We start from the raw sequence: 21436 nt of genomic DNA on the forward strand, positions 1-21436 counted from the left end.
TTTTCTACGCATTAACAATATTTTCTGATATCTACGGACTTAAAATCACATTATTACTTGCTCCGTTTTAAAACGAAACACAAAATAAGTGTAAGACGAGTTAGATTTTTCCTCCTTACCACTCTGGTCCCCGGTTAAGTCCTCCAACAAAAAAAAAATAAAATAAATAGGGGACCCCCCTTGACCTTGAAACCCAGCAGGAGGAGCAGGCAAACTGGAGATGAAGGAGCTTAGTCCTGAAGATCCACCGACAGTTAGTCCAATTCAATCCTGTGTCTGCGGGGAGAGCCACCGCCTTCGCCACAAAGAGGAAGCCTCAATTAACCAGCTTAAAGACGTCGAAACACGCTGGAAGGACTCGAGCTACGCGGGGAAACATTATCCTTTTTCTTGCCGGTTGATAATGTGAGGTCAAGAGGCACATTCGAGCCCTGACACGTACATCATCTTTGACTTGTGGGGAAAGTCGAGTTATAGACTTTAAACAGATGCATTAACTCAAGGTTCACTTACTTGCTTTTTGTGGGGAATATTTAACTGTAATGCTCGGTCTTCCTCAGCAGATGGAGTTTGATAAGTTGTCTCCGTAGCTTGACAAAACTCGAGGCCTGCTTCAACCGTTTCCAAGGTCAAGAATGATCTTTCACAACTTGTTCCAACTTGATCTAAAACGCAAACAAGACCAAGATCAACTGTACTGCCGTCTTTATAGTCTTTTATAAAGAGAAAAGACAAGGTATGAGTACCTGACTAATGATGATGTCACTGGCCAGTTATCCAACCTGTTCAAAAAGTATGACAATAAATTGAAATTGAAGCTGTTAAAGGTAAAAAAAAAATCACGTTCCAAATCATCAAAACAGTTACTTGAGTCAGCTTGTGTCCACGTCCCTGTTCTGACTTTTCATACTCACTTCTGCACTCAGTCCCACAAGATGTAGGTATAAATTAAAAAGTTTTCAAACTTCATTAAACAGTTGTGTCCCTCTTTTTTTCGTCTAGGAATGCAGAGGCAGCACCCTGGACAAGACATGCCCAACTTCTACTCCCTGTCCCCCGGAGGAGTTGGGCAGATCACGCCACCACTGGGCTGGTGAGTCACAGACAGATAAAACAAAGAGCGTGCACAGATGATTCATGTAAACAAGGGGCAATTACTATCCTGTCTCTTCACATCGAATGCACACTGACGCTGTGCGCCCGGCGGAGGAGTGGCGGCCTGCAGCGGCAGCAGCCGACACAGGGGAGGTCTGCCTCTGGCTCTTCCTGCTGCGCTGCTGCGGCTTCAGCCACACGGCTGCTCTGTGTGCCCAGCACATGTCAAACACATCTCAGCATACGTGCCGCTGCATAACCATATGGCTGCTTAACCCCCATCAAAGCTTCCTGGAAGCACTTTGCTCTCTGAGCCTCACTTCATGTTTGTCAAGCACTTTTCTTTTTTTCTTTTTTCTTTTTTTTTAGTATCTCTTACACCCCATTCTTCCTTCTTTGACTGCATCCCTGTCATTGCCATTGTTTTCTTGCCTTCTCTCTCTTTCTTTCTTCCTCCTCACTATCTCCTTCTCTGTCAGCATGATGTTTGTAACGACAAAGCTTCAGGCACACACTGAGTGAAGCCAGATCTAGGGTGCAGGATCAGGCGATGGTTGATGCCCAGGTGGTCTCCTCAGGCTTTCCTGCTCAAATCATCTTAAATCTACCTATGTCTGCCCTCGTTAGGGAATTTTTTTTCTTCAAATTTATGAACTTTCTCCCACTTTCCACTTTGTTCTGACTTTTGTTTTTGAGTTGCTTGAACCGAGGGAGCATTGCGTTTTCATTACTGAACGTTGATGTTCAGTCAAATTTCATGCTTCACAAGGAATCTTCCTTTTCTTTGACAAAAAAAAAAACACGACCAGCGGGATCATAACCACAGCATGATGAAGTGACTGCTGAAACAAACAGACAAATGGAACAAAATGGAAAGTGGAAACATTATGGACCCACTGATGACAAGGAACTTTTTACTCCTTAGCATTTCAAACAAAGACTGACAGATGTTTTGCAGAAATCCATATGAAAAACAGCTCTGAAAGAAGCTCAACTGAATGAACAAATGCTACAGATCACAATGGCTTTCTTTGTCAGCTCCTTCCTAATTATCTGGTCTTTACTGCTCTCACGCTGCTGTGAAGCTCCTGACTTTATGAGTTACTGTATTTCCTTTGCATCTTGGGATAAAGTGCGAAACACATGTATATTCCTGTTTAATCACATAGGCGAGTGGTGCTCAATCTTTTTTTCTTACGTGTTAATAAGCAGTGAACAGTTCATGTAGATAGTTTAAGAAGCCTTAAAAGGTGACACAGCTCCAGCATTCACTAGAAAGAAGCACCTATCGAATTGAAGGTCAGAAACACAAACGTGTTTTTTTTGGTTGTGAGAATTTCGTTTTTCTGATTTTATTGTTTTTTGATTGATCATCTCACAACTCACTACTGTATGTTCATGCTGCGAGAGGGGGAATTTCATGTGGTCTTGTTTACGGAGTCGAGCAGGATATTATTCTAATTATTATTGACTGCTGTCTGCAGGCCAAATTGCCCCTCGGGGACATTAAAGCTTTACTTTCACTGCACTACTTGAATGTTACAGGAGAGAGGTTGATGGAGAACTGTACACAGCTAGTGACTCTGTTCTCAGTGTCGCTCTACTTATTAAGAATTACACTTCTAACTCACATCACTGCAAACAATTTAAAATCTTACCAAGTACATCTGTCTTATTCGAGTCAAAATATCTCATGACACTTAAAGGTGCACTGTGCGGTGTTTGGGGGGGAAGACGTTTTGAATCAGAGGAGAAAGATATTAAATTTTTCGTCCAAACTTAAACAAACTCTTTGTTTGTTTTGTTTGTTCTCTTTGTTTCCATGACTGAATAAATCAATAAGCAAACTGACCTTTAAACTGACCTTTAAAGAACAACAAAATTTCATACCGTTTCATTCTGTTTATGTTTGGCGGACCCCGCCACCTTTCTGGCTCCAAACTGTGATCTGGGGGCCTTATTTTTTCTCAGAAAACAGCTTGTTTATTAAGTTATGGAGTAAAAATATTTTTGAGTTTGTACTATTAACCTCATTAACTTTGTACATGCTGACATTCGGAATTTGAATTTCTTCTCCAAAACTACATATTGCCCCTTTTTTTAATAAGAGACAATCACCTATGAAGTAGCATGTCAGTGAGGCTTCTTCAATAATAACTGTTCCATCAGCAGTGGCATTTTCTCCAGTGTGTGTGTGTGTGTGTGTGTGTGTGTGTGTGTGTGTGTGTATTTGTTTCCTTGTTTGTGACCACTGTCGCATTTTTTCCCGCTTAGGCAACATTTATGGTTCCCTTTCCATGCTGCCTGCCTTCTCCGACCTCTTTTTTTAATCAAAGTCTGCTCATACTGCAGGTTCTCACACCACATGGTGCCCGGCCCCCCTGGTCCCCACGCCACCGGAATCCCCCACCCAGCCATCGTCAACCCACAGGTCAAACACGAGCCTCTGCATGAAACGGACATCATGCACATGTGAGTCCTGCGCAAAACACGACATACCTCCATCAAAACTGTCTCTACCAGCATTTTCCTGAGAATATTTCCAGGTAGGCCTTTGCTGAACAAACCCTCTGTCAGAGCCTTGTTCTCATTCCCTTGATGTGAGCAGATAAGCGGCGAGGGCCCGTGCTCTACTGATAACGGGCCTGTGCTTCATTTGGCCTCAGGGATCACAACACACTTAGCCAGCAACAGATACAGGTCCTAGATTAGCGCTCGGATGAACTGAATTCACATCCCCAGTGTGTGTGCAGTGGGAAGTGCTGTGAGCGCCCTGAAGTGGTTATCGCTGATATTTCCATTATTCATGGCCATCCCGGCACCAAGACTGTACGAGTATCAAAAAGGTTATTAGAAAGTAAGTCAGGAGTGGGCGCAGAGTAGCTTTACAGTGTTTTTAAGCGATTGCCAGTGTGCTGAGGAGGTTTCGTTGTCATTACTGGTGAAGTAATCTCTCCGCATAAAGTGCAACTGCACATGATTAAAGAGAGGCTGGGGCCCATGGCGTGGCAGCCCGTCGCACGCTGCCCCACCATTGGCTGGGAACAACCAGACCCTCGCTGCTCTCGTCGCCATAGCGGCACCGCAGTTTCCCTTCCCTCCGTTGCTTTGCTCTTTTATTCCCCTCGTTCTGTTGCTTCCTCCGTCTTTACCTCCGTCCATGTCGCTGTTGTTGTTTTCGTCTTCACAGGAAACCCCAGCACGAACAGAGAAAGGAGCAGGAGCCCAAAAGACCGCACATCAAGAAGCCGCTAAACGCCTTCATGCTGTACATGAAAGAGATGCGCGCGAATGTGGTCGCCGAGTGCACGCTGAAGGAGAGCGCCGCCATCAATCAGATCCTGGGACGGAGGGTAGGTGCACCGGCCTCGCTCTCCCTTTGTTGATTGAGTAAAAATCACCAAGAAGACCACAGTTCAAGCCGCGGCTCCGAAGAGGCCGTGTGGACTTCCTTCCCCCGGCCCAATTAGTTTTAAAAAACAGTACAAGGATTCCTCTTTATTAACATACAGTCTTTTATGAACTAGTTGTGATTATTGTCATAATGATTGCCCCGGCCAATTACTTCCCTCTCAGCAGCACAGACACAGACCGCCTATCTAACTGACATTTAATCAAATTGGCTTTAATAAAACATGCCTGGATAATGGCACGGTTGGAAATGACAAAATTTGTTCCCTTTTGAGGATTGGGAAAAGAGTGGAACCACAGAGCCATGTTAAAAGCCTTAACGAATAGGCCTGGCGGTTGAGGCAGCCAGCCACAGCAAAGCCTAGTTTGTGGCCTGCACGGGGTAATTGCTCGCTGACATAGTTTGAATAAAAAGCGCTGCTAAATTGGAACCAGTGTTTTGATATGAAATCAAAGTTTTTTTTCTCCCCCTTCTTTCAGACTCTCTGCATGTTAATCTTTTCATCATGTGCCCCCCCCCCCCCCTTCTTCTTTGTCTCTCTTTCATCCCGCCCCTTTTAGTTTTTTTTATTTCTACACCAAACGTTTAGAAGTTGAAAAGATTTTTTTTTTTCTTTTTTTCTTTTTTAACCAAAACAGCAGCACAGTTCTTTATGCAGAGAACATGCAAGTGCATGCCAGTAATTGACTGTATGCTATTTTCTCCCTAATCTCCTTTTGTACTGAAACAGTGGCATGCTTTATCTCGGGAAGAGCAAGCTAAGTATTATGAGTTAGCCCGCAAGGAACGGCAGCTCCACATGCAGCTCTACCCAGGCTGGTCTGCTCGAGACAACTATGTAAGTATCAACAGAACAGATTGGCAGAGGTGCGCGTTCATGTGTGTGTGTTTGTGTGTGTGTTGATTGTTATTGTCGTTTGTTTATGTCCTGCATGATTTTGTTCTTTTTTTAAAAAAAAAAAATGGCATACAGGCTAATTCACGCTAGTCGGCTCCATGCTAATGGGGTCCATTTTTGTGGAAGGCTTTTGTTTCAGCCTAATGTGTAATTCATAGCGCTCTTATATTACCGTCCGCACCGAAAATGGATTGTAGCATTGTGGACATGATTATCGCCACAGCGAGTGAAAACTGCCTGGTAATGGTTATGCCAGTCTTTGATGTTCCATATCAGCATGGATGTAAAAAGCAGCTGTTAGACTGAGCTGAGGAGGCAGCAGCAGCAACCTTTGCTCCTCTAGCTGCCCATTTTTGTTAGCGAATGTGGGAGGTTCAGCTGGATTTGGAATGCAACTCTGTTTTTCGGTGTGTTTGTGTGTGTGTGTGTGTGTGTGTGTGTGTGTGTGTGTGTGTGTGTGTGTGTCTCGTCAGTGTGCGGCGTGTATGAATTTGTGAGAGCGAGCACCAGCCTTTTATTAAAAGTGTGGCTCCGGCACTCACGTTCACTCCACCACCAAAGTGCTTTGTGGTGTTTATCTGCCTCCCCTCGGACACCGACAGCATCCCTCCTCCTTCTGCCTCCACTGCTCCGCTGCCAAACTGCCTCGCTGAGGGAGGAGGAAGACGTTTTTTCTGTTTTTTTTTCTGAAGCTACGCAGCTACAGATACGCAGCATCCAGCTAGTGACAGTCTCTCCCCCCCATTTAATTTTTCAGCTTTGTTAGTACAAACATATTTGACAGGTAGAAAAAGTGGAGGAATGGCTTCCCCCTTGGCACACTGAAGAGATGAAGGGAAACGATATGTTTAACGCAAAACATTACTTTACAAGTATCCCTGCGAGCGCTCTGCTGTGACCCCCTCCCACAAACACACAAAAAAAACCTCAGCTGTGCACATGCACGGGCACATCATGCCTGGAAAACACCCTGAAATAGGTAACGCGGCGGCGTGGAGAGCGTGCAGCATTGATAGTTTTGGGCGCGTACCCCCTCTCCCATCCTTTTCTCTCACCCACTCTCACTTAGTCTCTCTTCTTCCCTGTCTGCCGCAGCAGTAGAAGGCAGATTAGCTCATGAATAAGTGGATTAGCAGACTTTGCAGCAGGAAACCAAAGTGCTGCTCATATTTGACTAGAACGACTCTCCGCTGCTATCTATACCTATAGTCTCCCCCCTGGGGATTTAGCATAAGCTATAAATCCTTACACACTCCCACCACCTCGCTTGGAAAAAAGAGTGGCGCTCTTCACAGTCATTGAGCTAGACTAGCCTAATTACACTGAGCATTTTAAATTGCACTTCATGTTAATATTTGTCATTAGAGGGACTTCAAAGGTAGTGGAAATGTGGCACAGACGGGTCACGGCGGCAGGACAAGCCGCGCCTCTATCCGGTTAGGGTGGTCTCAGCCCAAAATAGGACGAAAAAATGATTAGAAAGGAAGTCGGTTAAAGGCGCAGGGTGTAATTTTCTGCCACTAGGGGCGCCTCGATCAAAACAAAACAAAAGACATAAGCAGTGTGGAATCATGGGAGTTGTTGCCTTTCATTGTTTACCACCGCTGCCGATGAAAATCAGGAAATGGATGTGATTTATGTTTTAAAATTGCATACGTGCCGACTTCCTTCCTGTCTCTCTGGTGTATCAGATGAAACGTACCATCACCTCGAATAAAAGGGCAACTCAACAAAATATATATAGACACTTTAATGTGTAAATGTTACATATTACCTCTTTAAAAGCAGCCAGAGCACACTAAACGTCAGCTCGGACGCTTTCCCTGGTCCGTCCCTCAGCGCGGCAGTTTACTTCGCGGAGTCCGGAGTCCGAGGGATGCTGGTTTGGATGTCCAGCAGGGGATGAGTGAACATGGCAGTCAGCAGCAGGATACCAGAGTGGTCTAGTGAGCGTGAGTGCTGGAGCCACACTTTATGTGTTCCTCTGTATATTTTTTAGGGAAAGAAGAAGAAGCGGAAGAGGGAGAAGATGCAGGAAACGGCCCCTGGTAAGCACACAGTCCCTTCCCAAGTTCCCCTTTTCTCTTTTTCTACTTTTTTCCCCCCTGTCTGTTGCATCTCGAAGTTGTGAGTTACGCCATCTTTTCACGGCAACGTATAATCTTTTAGAGTACACCGCTGCATTTCTGTTAATGCACACTCTGTTAATCTCCCAGTAGACAGGGACGAGTCTGACTAACCTTACCTACTATCCTCACTCTGGCTTCAGTAGACTGGCTCGACTAGTCCTCCACTTTTCTTCCAGACATTTCCTTTTGTGTGCACCCCTCCTTCCTTCCATTTGTTCCTTCCCTCCCTCTCTCTCTCTCTCTCATCCCCGTCTTCACATATTACACCTACTTTGGGATTAGTCTGTCCATTCTATACGACTTCTTACCGATTCTGGGCTTTTTTCGCACTATTTGTTTGCCTGCTTTGCACCACAGTTGTGTCTTTCTGCTGACCTTGTTTAGCTGCGCTTATGAGCCTCCTCTCAACACTGCAACTGTAATCCATTTGAGAATTACATTTTAAGTAAAAAAAAAAAAAATGTCAGTATTTATTTATTTTTTGGATGGCAAAGATCTGAGCCATCCAGACACCCTCCCAAAATTTTGTTAAAAAAAGATGCAATTTTCTGCAGGTACAGGCCAGAGAATGAAAACGGCGTACATCTGAGAAAAATGGTAAGACAACCCCCCTCTATCCACCCTCCCTGTCTGATCAGTTCAATATATGTCAAGTCTTTTTTTTTTTCAAACTGCCAAACACTGACGTGAGAGTATGTACTCACAGACTAATCCTAAAAAGGTCCACCCTAACCTCGCCATAGTCATTGTGTCAGCGGTGTTAAGGCCTGGAGAGGGGATTGCGCTTTGTGTGCGGAGTTTGCTCAATGGCCTCGGCACAATGGGCCACTGGATTTTCTCCCTCTGTGTTGCGTGTGTGTAATCAAACGTGTGCGAGTGTGTACGTCCGACTGGCACGACTGGACGTTGAAAGGGTCAGATGTCGTGTCGGCACTTTATGGCTTATTTTTTCCTTCCATCGTGGTGTTAGAAAAATGTCCGGATGATAAAAAGGTAAAAAAATAGTTGCTTTGTAAATCGGACATCTCATCCACTCGGTGTCGTTCTACACACTCGACTGAGTGATGCATCTGAAAACAGTTTTCTTTTGTTTTGTTTTTGCACTGCTGGTGCAGGCTGAGCTGTCAGCTCAGCCCCCCATATGGACTACATGTGTTGTCTCCCTCTGCATCTTCGCGAAGCCGGAGCGCGATTCGGCAGCTTGTATGGCAGGAACTTAATGAGATGCTATACCTTAATAAGATTTCACGCTATCTGGGGTTTCAGGGTGTCTATAATGCCTTCGTGACAAAGGCACTCCACAGTCGTTTTTTTTTTCATTTTACATGTGAATGATGTGTTGAGATACATTGATTCAGATGACGTGTCAAACCCTCACCGAACCGTCACCTGTCCTCTTTTTTTCTCTCTTTTCTTTCAAAAGACGGATTAATGTTCCCAATATGTGGCAAAGGCAACTCTATTTTCCCTCTTTCACTCTTCCTTACTCTCGTCGCTCTGCCTCCCTCTGAGTCTGGTAGCATCCTGTTGTTCCGCTCCCACTCGGCGGCAGAAAAAAAGCTGGGCAGATGTGACAAATCTGGTCTTACGTTGAAATCGCCCCCCCCCTCCAAAAAAAAAAAAAAAAACGCACAAAGGTTTTCCACTTGATCGATTCCTGACCCAGTGGCTCTCTCTGAACCCAAAATTGGGCCGCTTTTCTTTCTTTCTCTCTCTCTCTCTCGCCACAGCCGGGTTTTCAAAGCACAGGGAGAGCGAGCGAGAGAGCGCTAAAAAGCACTTTATCTCTGATCCAATAATTAGCAGCGCCTAGCCGCAGCGGGATGGACACCCTTGCTGATTCTCAGTGACAGCCTTAAACTAATATGCATAATACCGAGGATACTGCCACAACTCCCCGAGCCCTCAATTTATGCAGATCCCAAAGAGCTGGATTGAGGTTAGCTCGGTGTAGACGCCAAAAAAACATATTTTAAATGAACTCGTTTGTCTGTTTTCCTTTTTCATCTGCCCCTCGCCTCTATCCCATCATGAACAAATCTGAAAGGAAATTTGTTCATGAGTTAAATTGGAAGATACAATTTGAACACCTTTATTTTTTTTGCGCGACGGTTTCAACCCATTCTATTTTTTTAGCGCTAAGAAAGAATATTCAGCATAACTCAGTGAAACGTTTCAGTCCAGGTAGATTTTATGAGGGGAGAATTGACTCGAAACACGTTCGTATTAACATATTTTATAGCTTCTGAAGAGTTTTTTTTTCTGCCTGTGAGGCAAACCAGGAGTCGAGTCGTCGCCGGGCTGTGTTTTATGGCTTTGCCGGTTGCTTCTCTTTGTTATCTTTAGCATGTCAAACACTGGGCCCGCCACACAGCTGGCTCTCACCACAGTTGAGCGCGGCACTCTGAGAAGTCATTACTCCCAACAATGTGAAACGAGGGTTTTCCGTCTCTTCCCCATCGCCACTCCGTGCCCCAGCCACCTTCTCTCCCCCCATTCCACTGACTGGAAATGTGCAGTTTTCACCCCACCTTTCCTCACCACTCCTGTACCCTTCTTTTATTTAGTTTCTCTCTCTCCCTCTTGCTTCCTCTCGCGCTTTTAGCCTTTTGTCTGACTAAGCCTGCTGATTCACAGCCCCCTTTTGAGATAGTTATCTGCCCGAGACACATACATGCCCCGGAGGCTTTCTCCTTTTTCAGCCACTGCACATTTTTTTCACAGGGGGGAGACACTCCTCACAAAGGTGGGCCTTTTTTTAAAATCTGCCCATGGAGTTTGCAAACACTTGCAAACCTCCATTTAAAAAAAAAAAAAAAAAAAAAAAAAAACTGCATGTGAGTCATCTTGCTCAGGCTCTTATGAAGGCGCTCTTTTGTTGACATCTTCGACAATGGACACCTTTATACGTGAAGAGGTCTTTTTCAATCACATGACCCAGGATATCTTATAGGTATAACAGTAAAGGGGCTCTTTGGAACAATTAACAGTTACTTAGATGTATTCATTGCTTCTTTTCATTGGCCATATGTGAGCAGATTGGGGACCAGGGTCGGAGTTTTTGCAACTTCATGCACGGTCAGCTACGTTAACAGTAGCTAACGTTAGTTTGTGATAGTGGTCGCCATTTCTAAACTAGCGTCCAGCCTCCAATCACAACACAGAAGTCTGGTTGGCTCTTTTTTTTTTTTTTGGCACAAGCTCCTCATCCGCCATGTTGCAAGCTCTACCTCGCCTTGCATGGTTTCAAAAATAAAAAAGAGCCATGTGAAGTACGCCATCCAATCACCATAGACATCTTTTTTTAGCCAAATCGCTCACTGGAGAGGAGGCAGGGATAATGTATTTTTGTAGGCTAACCTGAAAGGTTGGCATCCCTGACATGGTTCCCCTGACCAGCCCATGGGATTTTTCAGTTGTTCCGACTGTCGCGGAAAAATAAAGTCTCGGCTGATAAAAAAGATCACCTTTTTTAAGACACGTAAACGCTCAAAACACATTTTTTTTTTTTTATGTACTTTGCGTCTGAGAACGAAATGTGAGGATCTCATTTCAGAAATGCAACAAGAGAACGGGAAGTACAAAAATGCGATTTACTTATTTCTGAGAAGGCACACCAAGGGGTTGTTTTTTTATTTTTTTGCTGCATAGTTGAAAATAAGTGGGACCTCATGTGTCACTCTTGTTTACATACTGACTCAGCAGGTGAAACACCTTGTTCTTTCAGGATTCGATGGACCTAGTAAGCTGACGTCTCTTCCTTTTCTCAGGAAATGTGGACCACAAACACATCTTTACTGCATGTGTATTGTGAAGTTTTGCAACGAATAGAACAACTGTGACCAGGGTTTCTGTGTGTAATGTTTTTTTATCGGATGACGGATTAAAAATATGCATACATTAAAACAAACGGGACTTCCTGTGGCACTCTGCTCGTCAGTGAGGTTATGAGAAGTTGGGAAACGGAAGTGAGAGGACAAATACGTACAGCGATCTCAGACGCCTTCAAGATCCATCTCCAAAACAGTCAGAAGGCCCGCCCCCTAATTAAGAAGGAGTCGAGGTCCATCTCTAACCACATGGTCTCGGTCCAGCAACATAAAAGAAAGTGTTGTTCGAGCAGGAGCTTTTTGGTGGCTGGCTACCCTCTCCCCTCCTCTCATGCTCCGTCTTGATGTGTGCAGCCAGAAGTCAGCTGTCAAAAGGCTTTGATGAGCGAGGAGGGAAGAAGAAGAAGAGGAGGAAGAAGAGGGAGATGGGGGGAGGGCGTGAGAGAGGGGGGGTAAGAAAAGGGCCAAAAGAAAATCCCTCATTCTCCAGAGTTCTGAGTTTACCCAATCTCACTCGACTGCCACTCATCCTCCAGTCTCCATCCCTCATTTCTTTCCCTCTTCTTCTCCCCCCCTTTTTTTTTTTTCTATTTGTTGCCTCTCATCTTCTCTCTCTCAGACCCTCATCACTCACTGCACATTTCTTTCTCTCTCACACACAGACACATCTGAGCAGCCAGCCACACACCCCGGCTGCAATTAGGCAAGATTCAGCGTCTGCCTCCATTTCCCGAGTCGTTTCAATTTGGCACCAAGCCTCTAGGCCACCGCGGCACAGCCCAGTGCCTCCACACCCCGCCTTATTAGTGACCTGGGATAATTGGGGAGGGAATCGCAAAAAAAGAAAAAAAAAAGGGGGGGGGGGGGGAGAGAGAAAAAAGTCTGGGTATCGCTCTGAGCAGCACACAGGAGTTGAGAGGATGTTTTAAAACTACTACTAAAAGAGGAGTGGGGGGCGGAGGAGAGAGATTTGGGGGTTGGAATCAGACTGACGCCCCGACTAATGTTTCTCCAGGTGGGAAACAGAATCGGAAACGTTAACCCCCACTCCCCCCCACTCCCCTGACCTCCACAAAGCCGACTCTGTGAGGAAAAATGACCCTCTCAGCACTCAGTGCGTAGACTTCCAGAGGGTGGCAGTGTGTCAAACTCCGTGTAATTTAAGTGTGTGTGGTTTTAGCTCAGGAGTAGCCATCGTTCACCCTGACATGCTGCTCTTACCCTGGCCCGGAAACCGTATTTGACACTTTAAAGAGGAGAAAAAAAAACAGCAATAGGGAAGTATAATAACCCTCTTGAAAGTCTGTTTACGTGTGAGAAAATGCAGCTATAGCGCTGCCATTGTTTAGACTGGGGCTTGAAATTTGTTTTGATTGAGTCACGGGCCCATTGTGTTGTGGTTTGGCCAGCTGCAGTAACAGTATGAGGGTCCAGTCTCTCCGCTTTCTTTTTTTTTTGTGATGTCTTCTCCACTTCCTCTCTTTCTCTTCCTCCTCCTCCGCCTCCCCCCCTCAGCCTCACCCCTGTGGCTCCTCGAGGCACCGCGGCCCTTCGGAGCTATGTGACCTTATAAAACGCTCCCCCTCTCGTGAGATGCTTATCTCTGAATGAAAGGGCCCCCAGGTAACACGCCGGGCACAGACAGGAAGAGGACGGCGGTGTTTGTTTTTTTTTTTTTTTTTTTTTACTCTCGTCATTGTTAATGGAGAACCTCACCCCGAGCTCCATCTCCCCCCCCCCCCCCTCTTCCACTCCCGTTTCCTCGCTCCTCCTCTGTCCTGACGGAGAATATGAGTGGCGGCGGAGGCCTTTGAAGCGAGACCACAGCAGAGGGAGCAGTCATTGTGCCGGCTCTTTGAATCTGCAGTAACTCCCCCCCCTCCCTCCCTCCCTCTCTCCCTCTCTCCCTCCCCTCCCTCCCCTCCCGACATCCCCCGGCCTGCAGCGCCTCAGACTGAGCCTTGCGGGGGCACACGGCCAGACTTCAGCTGCCCGGGCCCCCAGCGATGCTGCCTCAGATGTGGGCAACGCCTCCCTCCCTTCCTCCCACACCCTCCTGTACTCCCCTAGTCTCACCCACACATGCCTGAGGTTTGGGGTTGCGGTGACTCCCCCCTCCCCTTTTCCCCTTTTGACCACAACCAGACCCCACCCTTCCCTCCTCTCCAACATTTTACACAGGCGCTTCTTCCCCTCGTCTTCCTCTCTCAGCCCCTCCTGACTGACTTGTTAGTTTCTGATAGCCCCCGTGGAAAAGCTCCAACATCCCCTGAGCCCGCCTTTTGATTGGAGGTTAAAAATATCAAAGGGGCGACTTCTTTTTATGTTGAATGTCTAGGAGCCAAGGAAAGTGCTGACTGTGCACAGCATTTTGTTTAAAACATCGCTTTGTCTTCCAGGTGCTTTGTTTTTTTCTTCATTGCCCAGCCCGTTTTATTTATCCCTGTTGTCTTTAAGAGCGCTGCCGCCACAAGCATATAGAGAGGAGGCTCTTTTTTTTTAAAAAGGTGTCGCCGAAGCTAGCTGTGTGATCCAGAGCCGGGGTCACTGCCAAAACACGCCACCGCACCAGACTCTGATCTAAATGTGTGGATGATTACTAAGTAGAGCTCTCTGGGCCAGACTGAACTGAGTGGATGATGTAACAAAGGGTTGGCGCTCAGTGTGTGCTGGATCTCAGGTTGAAGTTGGAGCGGCTGCGGTTTCATTATTAGTCTACTCATCGGAGTCGACAGACGCTGAGAGAAACACTGGTCCGGTTTCTGACAGCGGTGGTGACATTTGTCAGCAACGGTTGTTGTAACTCGAACTGAACAATTTGGGTAATTTCAAGTCATTTACAAGCAAACATGCCGAACATTCACTGGCTTCAGCTGCTTTTATTGAATGAACTCAATCTTTTTGGGCTTTTAACTTTGGGAAAATGTGCTGGACATGTTTGACTTTTGCCCAGCACACTGACGAGTTACAGTGTTTCTATAAGTAGCCCAAAACAAATTATGAACCTGACAATAAGCATAATATGTCTCCTTTTAAGCTCAGTGTGGTGGCTGTTGCCACGGCCATCTAGGCAGTGCCCGCCTCCGACAAACTCCTGGATAGTCTAGAAATGGGCCAAGAAACCTGGTCGCTAACAGCTAGCATCTAGCTTCCATTCAAAAGCAGCCACACCCATAATTATGCATAGCTTTAAGCCTTGATAAAACAAGTGCAGCTTTTGCACACCTTAAGGTCGACAGGTGTGTAGGAGAAGACTGTCGGCCAACAAAATCAGGAAAAAGACTGAACACTGTCCAGTTCAAGTTTATTTACAACAACGTTTCAGTACTTAGACCTTCATCAGGTTATCTTACAAGACAAAAAAGACAAGTGAGTTGTACAAAAATTCACCGCCCGTGATTACTGTAGAGTTGGGCATTTTAACATGTGGATCAATATATACCATATGCAGTGTGTTGACTGGCTTGTGGAGTCAGCCTCAGGTGGCCATTGGAGGAACTGCTGCTGTTTTTGGCACTTCATTTTTCCGCCCCGGTTGTTGCTGCATGGTATGAATAAGGAATAGGATTGCACTGACTACATTAGTCACATATCGGGTAATAACTGAGATGTGACAGTATTTTGACTTGTCCAAAGAAGTCAAATGGAGCAAGACATGCGCAGTCTGACAGACCGGTTTGATGGGAACTTACTCTTAGTTTGACTTCAAAATAAAGTGGCTGAACTGATGGCTTGTTTCACAACCTGTCCAATCACCGGCTCCACACTTGACTGCTTCATAATTATGTCACCGTGTTCCCAGATCTTAACTGATGAGCACAATATTATCATAGCTTAGAATGATGGCTTAAACTACACCAGTAAGACTAAACTGGACCCGTCTTTTAAGATGATTCCGGCACATCTCTCTCAGCCTTCAGTCTTTCCCGGTCGTTTCTCCTCCAAATCTCCCCTCTCCTCTCTGCCATGGTAAAGTCTGCGCCTCAGCCTGCACTGGAGACACCTCTCTCCACTCGGCTTATTTTTAGAGTAATTTGTCGGCGGTGTTTTCCTTTTTAATGGCACCAAAAGAAACCCCAGAGCCGTGTGTTGGGGGGGAGAGAGAGAGAGAGAGGCGGGTGAGTCGGTGGGGTTTTTTGTAGTTGGGGGGGGGGAGGGGGCGCTATGAGGCAGGCGGGCCCCAGCTGCGGGCGCTTTGATTTGGCCGGGGAGGTGAAAGCGGCGATTGAGACGCGAGGCCGTGCCAGTTATTTTAACCTCCCACACTTCAAAAGCCGGGGCGAGAGCATGTCCGACCCCCTTCCCCTCCCCTCCCGTCCCGTAGAGGGAAAGGAATTGGGGGTGGGAGGGGGGGCTAAACCTTCACGAGCCTTCTGAACAGAGGAGCGTTTCATTTCCTGCAAAAAAGTCCGGCCGGCATTCCTGAGCACTAATGTAGAGGGAGGCGGAGGAGGAGGAGGTGGAGGAGGTGGAGGGGGTGGAGGGGAGGGGAGAGGAGGGGTCAAGTTGCTCCTGAATCCCAGTGTTTGTGTCGGCTGGACCTTGTGAAGAGCTGGCCTGGTGCCCCCCTACAACCAACCACCACGCACATACACACCCCTGCTGTTACCAACAACCCTTTTTTTTTTTTTTACTTGCGCACACACACACACTCCTCGCCCACAGCCCCTCAGGCCTCTTCCCCAGGCAGGAAGGCCAGAGCTTTTCATGTCTGTGGTGGGGGGAAGGAAAAATGCTCCCCAGGAAACAGGGTGCAGTGGCGGGCGTGCGGGCCCGGCTTTGAGATCCTGGGATGAAAAGAGAGAGGGCGGCGGAGGTAAATAAAAGCGACAGGGGCTCTCTCTTTCTCTCCGAGCGCTGTGCTCCTTTTCAGCTCTCTGCTCTGTGCAGCTCGGGGTCAGCTCTCCTCGGGAAAGGTGGCCTCTGTCCTGTTCCCTTTTATCCACATGTGGTAAAGCAGTCTGCAGGGTGGTGTGTGTGTGTGTGTGTGTGTGTGTGTGTGTGTGTGTGTGTGTGTGTGTGTGTGTGTGTGTGTGTGTGCGTTTCGTGTGTGAGTGTTAAGATGCAGCGAGCAGCAGGGCTCAGCTGACTCTGTCTCCTACAAAAACACACTCTTGGCTTTGCCACAAGGGAAAAGCAAACTAATACCGTTTCTTTTTCCTTTTTCCGTCTTCACAAAACATCCATCTTTTTAGTCGCAGGAGGCATCCATCCACCTCTGTCTCTGCCTCTCCACTTTGATCACAGATTCTATTTGATGCTGCTCGGGTCTAAAATAACTCTCCTTGGCTTGTCAATAACTGAAGCTAACTCTGTTATGTTAGCTCAAGCCCGGATCACGAGAGGGAAGAGAACACTTTTAGCAGCCTGACAAACAATCCCCCCCCCCTCTGTCAGGGAAAGGGGGCCAATTTCATAAGAGTCCTGTGAAGTGGATTGAGCAGTCAGGTAACATTTTAACACCGCGGCGTCAGTCTGCACCTGAGCGACGTCGGCTCGTATAATTACCAACATGAACCCACGAACTCTGCTAGTTTCAACCAGCTGGGTCAACGTTGGCGATTCCTCCTTGTGCGGGGAGTATTTCCTCGTCCTGTTTTCCCGACGCCCACCTGCAGCACCGGCCTAAAATGTCAACCAGAAGCTGCACAATTGGGTGCTCGCCTCGAGAGCGCAAGAGGAGGAATGAGTCAGTCAGGGGAGGGCAGAGAGGAGCGCAGCGCTGCCAGCTGGGTCACGGCAACCCCCATGTTGGAGTAGATCAAAGCCAGCCCGGCCCACATCCTGTCACTGACCTATAACCCCCTCTGTAGTTCAGCGCTGCGCTCGACGCTGCCGCAAAGGCTTTTCATTCAATCAGCTGTAACACTGCGGAGACAAGAGCAATGATTCATTTTGTAGATGTAATGACAGGTTGCTCGTCCCTCCCTGAGCCGGGGAGGCGTGCTTGCGTGGTGAGACACTCTCGAGTCATTCTGAGTCATCTTGATATGTCTGGGTTTGGTTAATTTGTTGTGAATGTGACCTGTGTTTGAGCGTATGTTCCTGGGGTTGTTCTCTTTTATTTATTTATTTTTTCCCAAGAGATGGCAAAAGTACACACATTCTTTACTTGAGTAGAAGTGCAGTTAGAGTAAAAGTCAAGTAGAAGAACTGATTCGTGTACTCAAAGTATGAAAGTAAAAATATCCCTCTAAAAGACATTTCTACAGGCCGATTCATATATATTCACATATGATATAATTCAAAGACTAATTAAAGGTGCACTATGTCGTTTTTTTGGGGAGACATATGAATCGGGAGAGAAAGATCTTCATTGAGACTAGACAAACAAGCTCTCGTCACTTTCATGGCTGAATAAACTCAATAAACAAACTGACCTTAAAGGGCGACACAATTAATTCTGCTTTACTTCGTTTATGTTTCGCGGACCCTGCCACCTTTTGTAGCTTCAAACAAAGTTCTGGGAATCTTGGTTTCCTCTGAGGAAAGGCTTATTTATTCAGTTATGGAAATAATATACATTCCTGAGTTTGTATTATTACCACATCAGTATTGTAAACATTACCTTTCTGAGTTTTCTGAACTGCTTTTCCAAAAACTACATAGTGCACCTTTTAAATTAGAGGTAGAATCAGTAGGTTTTGTCCAAGCTGTTCGTGAACGCAGCAGAAATAAGATCGTCAAATACTCTGTGGGTTGGTAAAGCAGGCTGAGCACAGCATAGAATTAGGAAAATGAGAAATTACAGGTAGAGGGCTGCAGGGTCTTTCAGATACGAGACAATAACATCCCCGTCTCCCTTTTCGAGTCTCACTCGCTGTCCGTTTCCATCTTGTGAACGTTGTTTTGTCTCGTTTCGTCTGCCGTGCATGATGCGCACCCATTGGTTGAAATCAGTCTTGTGACGTCGGGGAGGCGGCATGCCTGTTTTTGAACAAGTAAAGACTAGAAAGTACAGATATCTGAAAAATCGACTATGATTAATGTCTTGTTTCCTTTGTTTTTTTTTTTCTTCTTCAGGAGGAAAACGTAGCAACTTCTCCACATGCAAAGCGAAGGCAGCAGCTACGGGCCCTCTGCTAGAGATGGAGGCCTGTTAGATTCCATGAAGACCCTTAAAATCTCCAAACTGAAGCCTCCACTTCTCAGAGGACCCCTCCCCTCCCCTCCACCTACCCCAAATCCCTCCCAACCCCACACACACCCCTACTCTACTTTCCAACACAGTCACATGCCGCCACCACCACCACCACCACCACCACTTCACTGTTTGACTCTACTCCCTTCCTGAAGGCGCCTGCTGTAGAGACACTGAACTGAACAAGACAATCACGATTTAGTCGGAGCACCCTCACGCAAACCACGTTCTCTCACCGAAAAATACATCAATTAGACGTCCGTGTTTCTGTCAGTTTCCTTTTAACAATCAGCTTTACTGCAATCCAAGGCACTGCACTGAGAAAAAAAAAAAACATCAAAAGAAAACAGCAGCACAAACTTCTCCACCGCACCAAACACCTGTTTCTATGTCACTGTAATTTATTTGTCACCTCGGTTGCTTTGTATAGTTCATTAGGCCGACATTCGACCCCTCAACACCTTCTCCCCTGTCCATCTCTCTCTCTCTCTCTCTTTCTCTCCCTGGATTTTTTGAGACCATTTGGGGTTTCGCCCGATCGACCAAACACCTCTTTTTAGACTGCACTAAGGAAGACGGAGGGATCTCATCTTGTCTAAGAAAAAAAAAAAACGTCCTCAAGACGCCATCTTTAGTTCGTCGCTGACCAGTTGGTGCAAAAAAGGATCAACGTTTTTTGATTTGCTTTTTCATTTTTTTAAACTGAGTTTTTATTTTGAATGCTTTTTTTTTTTTTTTTTGTATCTTGAACCCTCGTTTCGATTTCTCGGTGTATATTTTAGTGATTCTTTTGTTTTGTTTTTTTAAATATTGGTTGTTTTTTTTTTTATATAGTGGTATATATGAAAATAAGCTTTGGACACAGGAAAGCCATTTTTCTTGTTGAAGCGTCTTGCAGAAAAATTGAAACTTAAGGCTTCTTTTGATAACTATTTGTAACAAATAGTGACCTCGAGTCTTGCTCAGATGTAAAATAATGCTCAGTATGTGTACTTTTTAAAACTGTCAGGATATGTCAATTTTCTTGGTATTTTTGCAGGCAACATTAGGACAAAGGCGAGAGTGATAGCTCAGAGGCCTATATTTTATTGTTCTAAAACATGACAAATGAAGCAGATATATATATTTACCCCAGCACTTGGCAGTCTTTCTTTTATTGCAATGGACCTTTGTCTTTTCTCTCTGGTAGCTAATAGTGTGGTCTTTAGCCATGTTGTTTATTCCATGCAAACATCTCTGTAACATTTTGATTTTAATGCTCTATTTTAGTATTACTTGATGAATTCCTCTCTTTTTTTTATTATTATTATTATTATCATGTTTTGGGTCACTGTCATCTTGGTTTAGCATTTTGCTTCCCAAGTGGTCAAATTTGAAACTGTTTCGACATGTTTTTTGTTTTGTTTTGTTTTTTTTGTAAGAAAAATAAAAAGGCACCATTGGCTCATTTGATCACTCGTGTGGTGGGAAAAAGACCGGAGCTAGAAGTGCCAGATGTAACAGTCTGTGTCGTCCTTGGAGGTTTTTAAGCAGGTAGAACACACTGGATGTAATGTGTTGGTTTTTTTTAAGTCTTTGTTGAAACTTCAAAAAGCTTCTTTTTTTTTTTTTTTTTAAATCAAGAAATTAAAACTCCAAAAGCAGACAAAGCTCGAGGCTACAGCTAAACAGTGTTATTGCAACGATAATGAAAAGAGAAACCGACATGATCCAGTTTAAAAAACATTTCATTTGGGTAATAAGTTGATTTCAAGGGTGAGATCCATCTTTTTTTTTTTTTTTTTTTTTGGTGTCTCAGAACAGAATTTGTCAGGTGTGCACGCACGCACACACACACTCACACTCACACTTCAGGTAACAATTGAATTTTTTGGAGTAAACAACATTTTTTGATGAAAGAGCCGAGATCAAAGACTTCTATTTATAGACATAAGACATGAAGCTTGTCTCATAAATGTCCTGATTTAAAGTGGAACAGCGCCATCGTGTGTTCACGGTGGGTTAACAGAAACCAAGTGGCGGGGCGAATCAATCCCTGAGTTTGTAAAGGGTGCGTAAAAGATCTGACCGATGTTTCGTTCTGTTGCTTTCAAGTCAGTATTCTTTATTAACCACTAAAAATCACGTCTCTCTAACAAACAACCTGATCCTCAACCCAAATTCTTAATCTTGAATTGGATAAAACTCAACACAATTCACCTTAAACATGGATGGAACAATAGCAGAGTCACATACAAAGTAAATGGAAAGGTTTAGTAGAATCTAAAGCATCATAAAGACGCTTGTTGTTAGTTCACTTGAATGTTTGCCATTCACTGTCAATATTGAAATGAGCAATATTTACACATTCACCGATTCTAGAGAAAATCACGTGATTTAAAATACAGTAATCAATTTGTAAAAAGATAATACAAATTTCCTTGTGAGGCAAAAATGCCAAACAAGTTATTGACAATGGAGTATTCTTTAGGTGACTTAAAATAAGTCTGCAAGGGAACTTTTTGGGATAGGTTTATAATTATAATTATTAAAGTCTGGTGGCTTTATCAACATTGAAACGTAGTTTGGTAGCTGTAACCTGTTTTAACCCCTCTCAATGTAAGTAATGGGAGGAAATCTCAGTCCTGTCTAAGCAAAAATGTATTCCAAGGCTCATATGTCAGTCTGACTTAATCCAATCAGATGGATATCTGTCAAAGTAAAAGTCTTGTAAGTACAAAATCCCCTCCTTCCATTTCCCTGGCTTTTGTTTACTTGTTGGGTCGCAGCTAAAGCTCTTATTGGCTTCAACTGAACCACCAGGTGGAGGTCATGTCTCAAGATGAGACGCAATGCACCAGCAAAGGCAGGGGAGAAAATGATTGCTAGCTAGTAAACATGCATTCTGTGTCCAAATACATTTTATGTGAAATGCAGTATACCAAAATTAGA

General features: G+C 45.1%; 1 protein-coding gene across 6 annotated transcripts in view; it reads left to right on the forward strand.

Annotated features, from left to right (window-relative positions):
- The window catches only part of lef1 (lymphoid enhancer-binding factor 1), a 47055-nt gene extending 27045 nt beyond the window's left edge, over positions 1 to 20010 (forward strand). The window contains exons 5-11 of one of the 6 annotated variants that reach the window (XM_030431186.1): positions 1003 to 1093; positions 3448 to 3567; positions 4286 to 4448; positions 5238 to 5345; positions 7411 to 7453; positions 8089 to 8131; positions 18388 to 20010. In XM_030431186.1, coding sequence (XP_030287046.1) covers positions 1003 to 1093; positions 3448 to 3567; positions 4286 to 4448; positions 5238 to 5345; positions 7411 to 7453; positions 8089 to 8123 — 560 coding nt within the window. In that variant the 3' untranslated portion in view covers positions 8124 to 8131; positions 18388 to 20010. Of the gene's footprint in view, positions 1 to 1002; positions 1094 to 3447; positions 3568 to 4285; positions 4449 to 5237; positions 5346 to 7404; positions 7454 to 8088; positions 8132 to 18387 lie in introns of all 6 variants that reach the window. The other 5 variants (XM_030431194.1, XM_030431178.1, XM_030431149.1 and 2 more) reach the window with 5 other exon arrangements.
- The last annotated feature ends 1426 nt before the right edge of the window (positions 20011 to 21436 follow it).

Source organism: Sparus aurata, chromosome 1, assembly GCF_900880675.1.
Source record: "Sparus aurata chromosome 1, fSpaAur1.1, whole genome shotgun sequence".
NCBI lineage: Eukaryota > Metazoa > Chordata > Actinopteri > Spariformes > Sparidae > Sparus > Sparus aurata.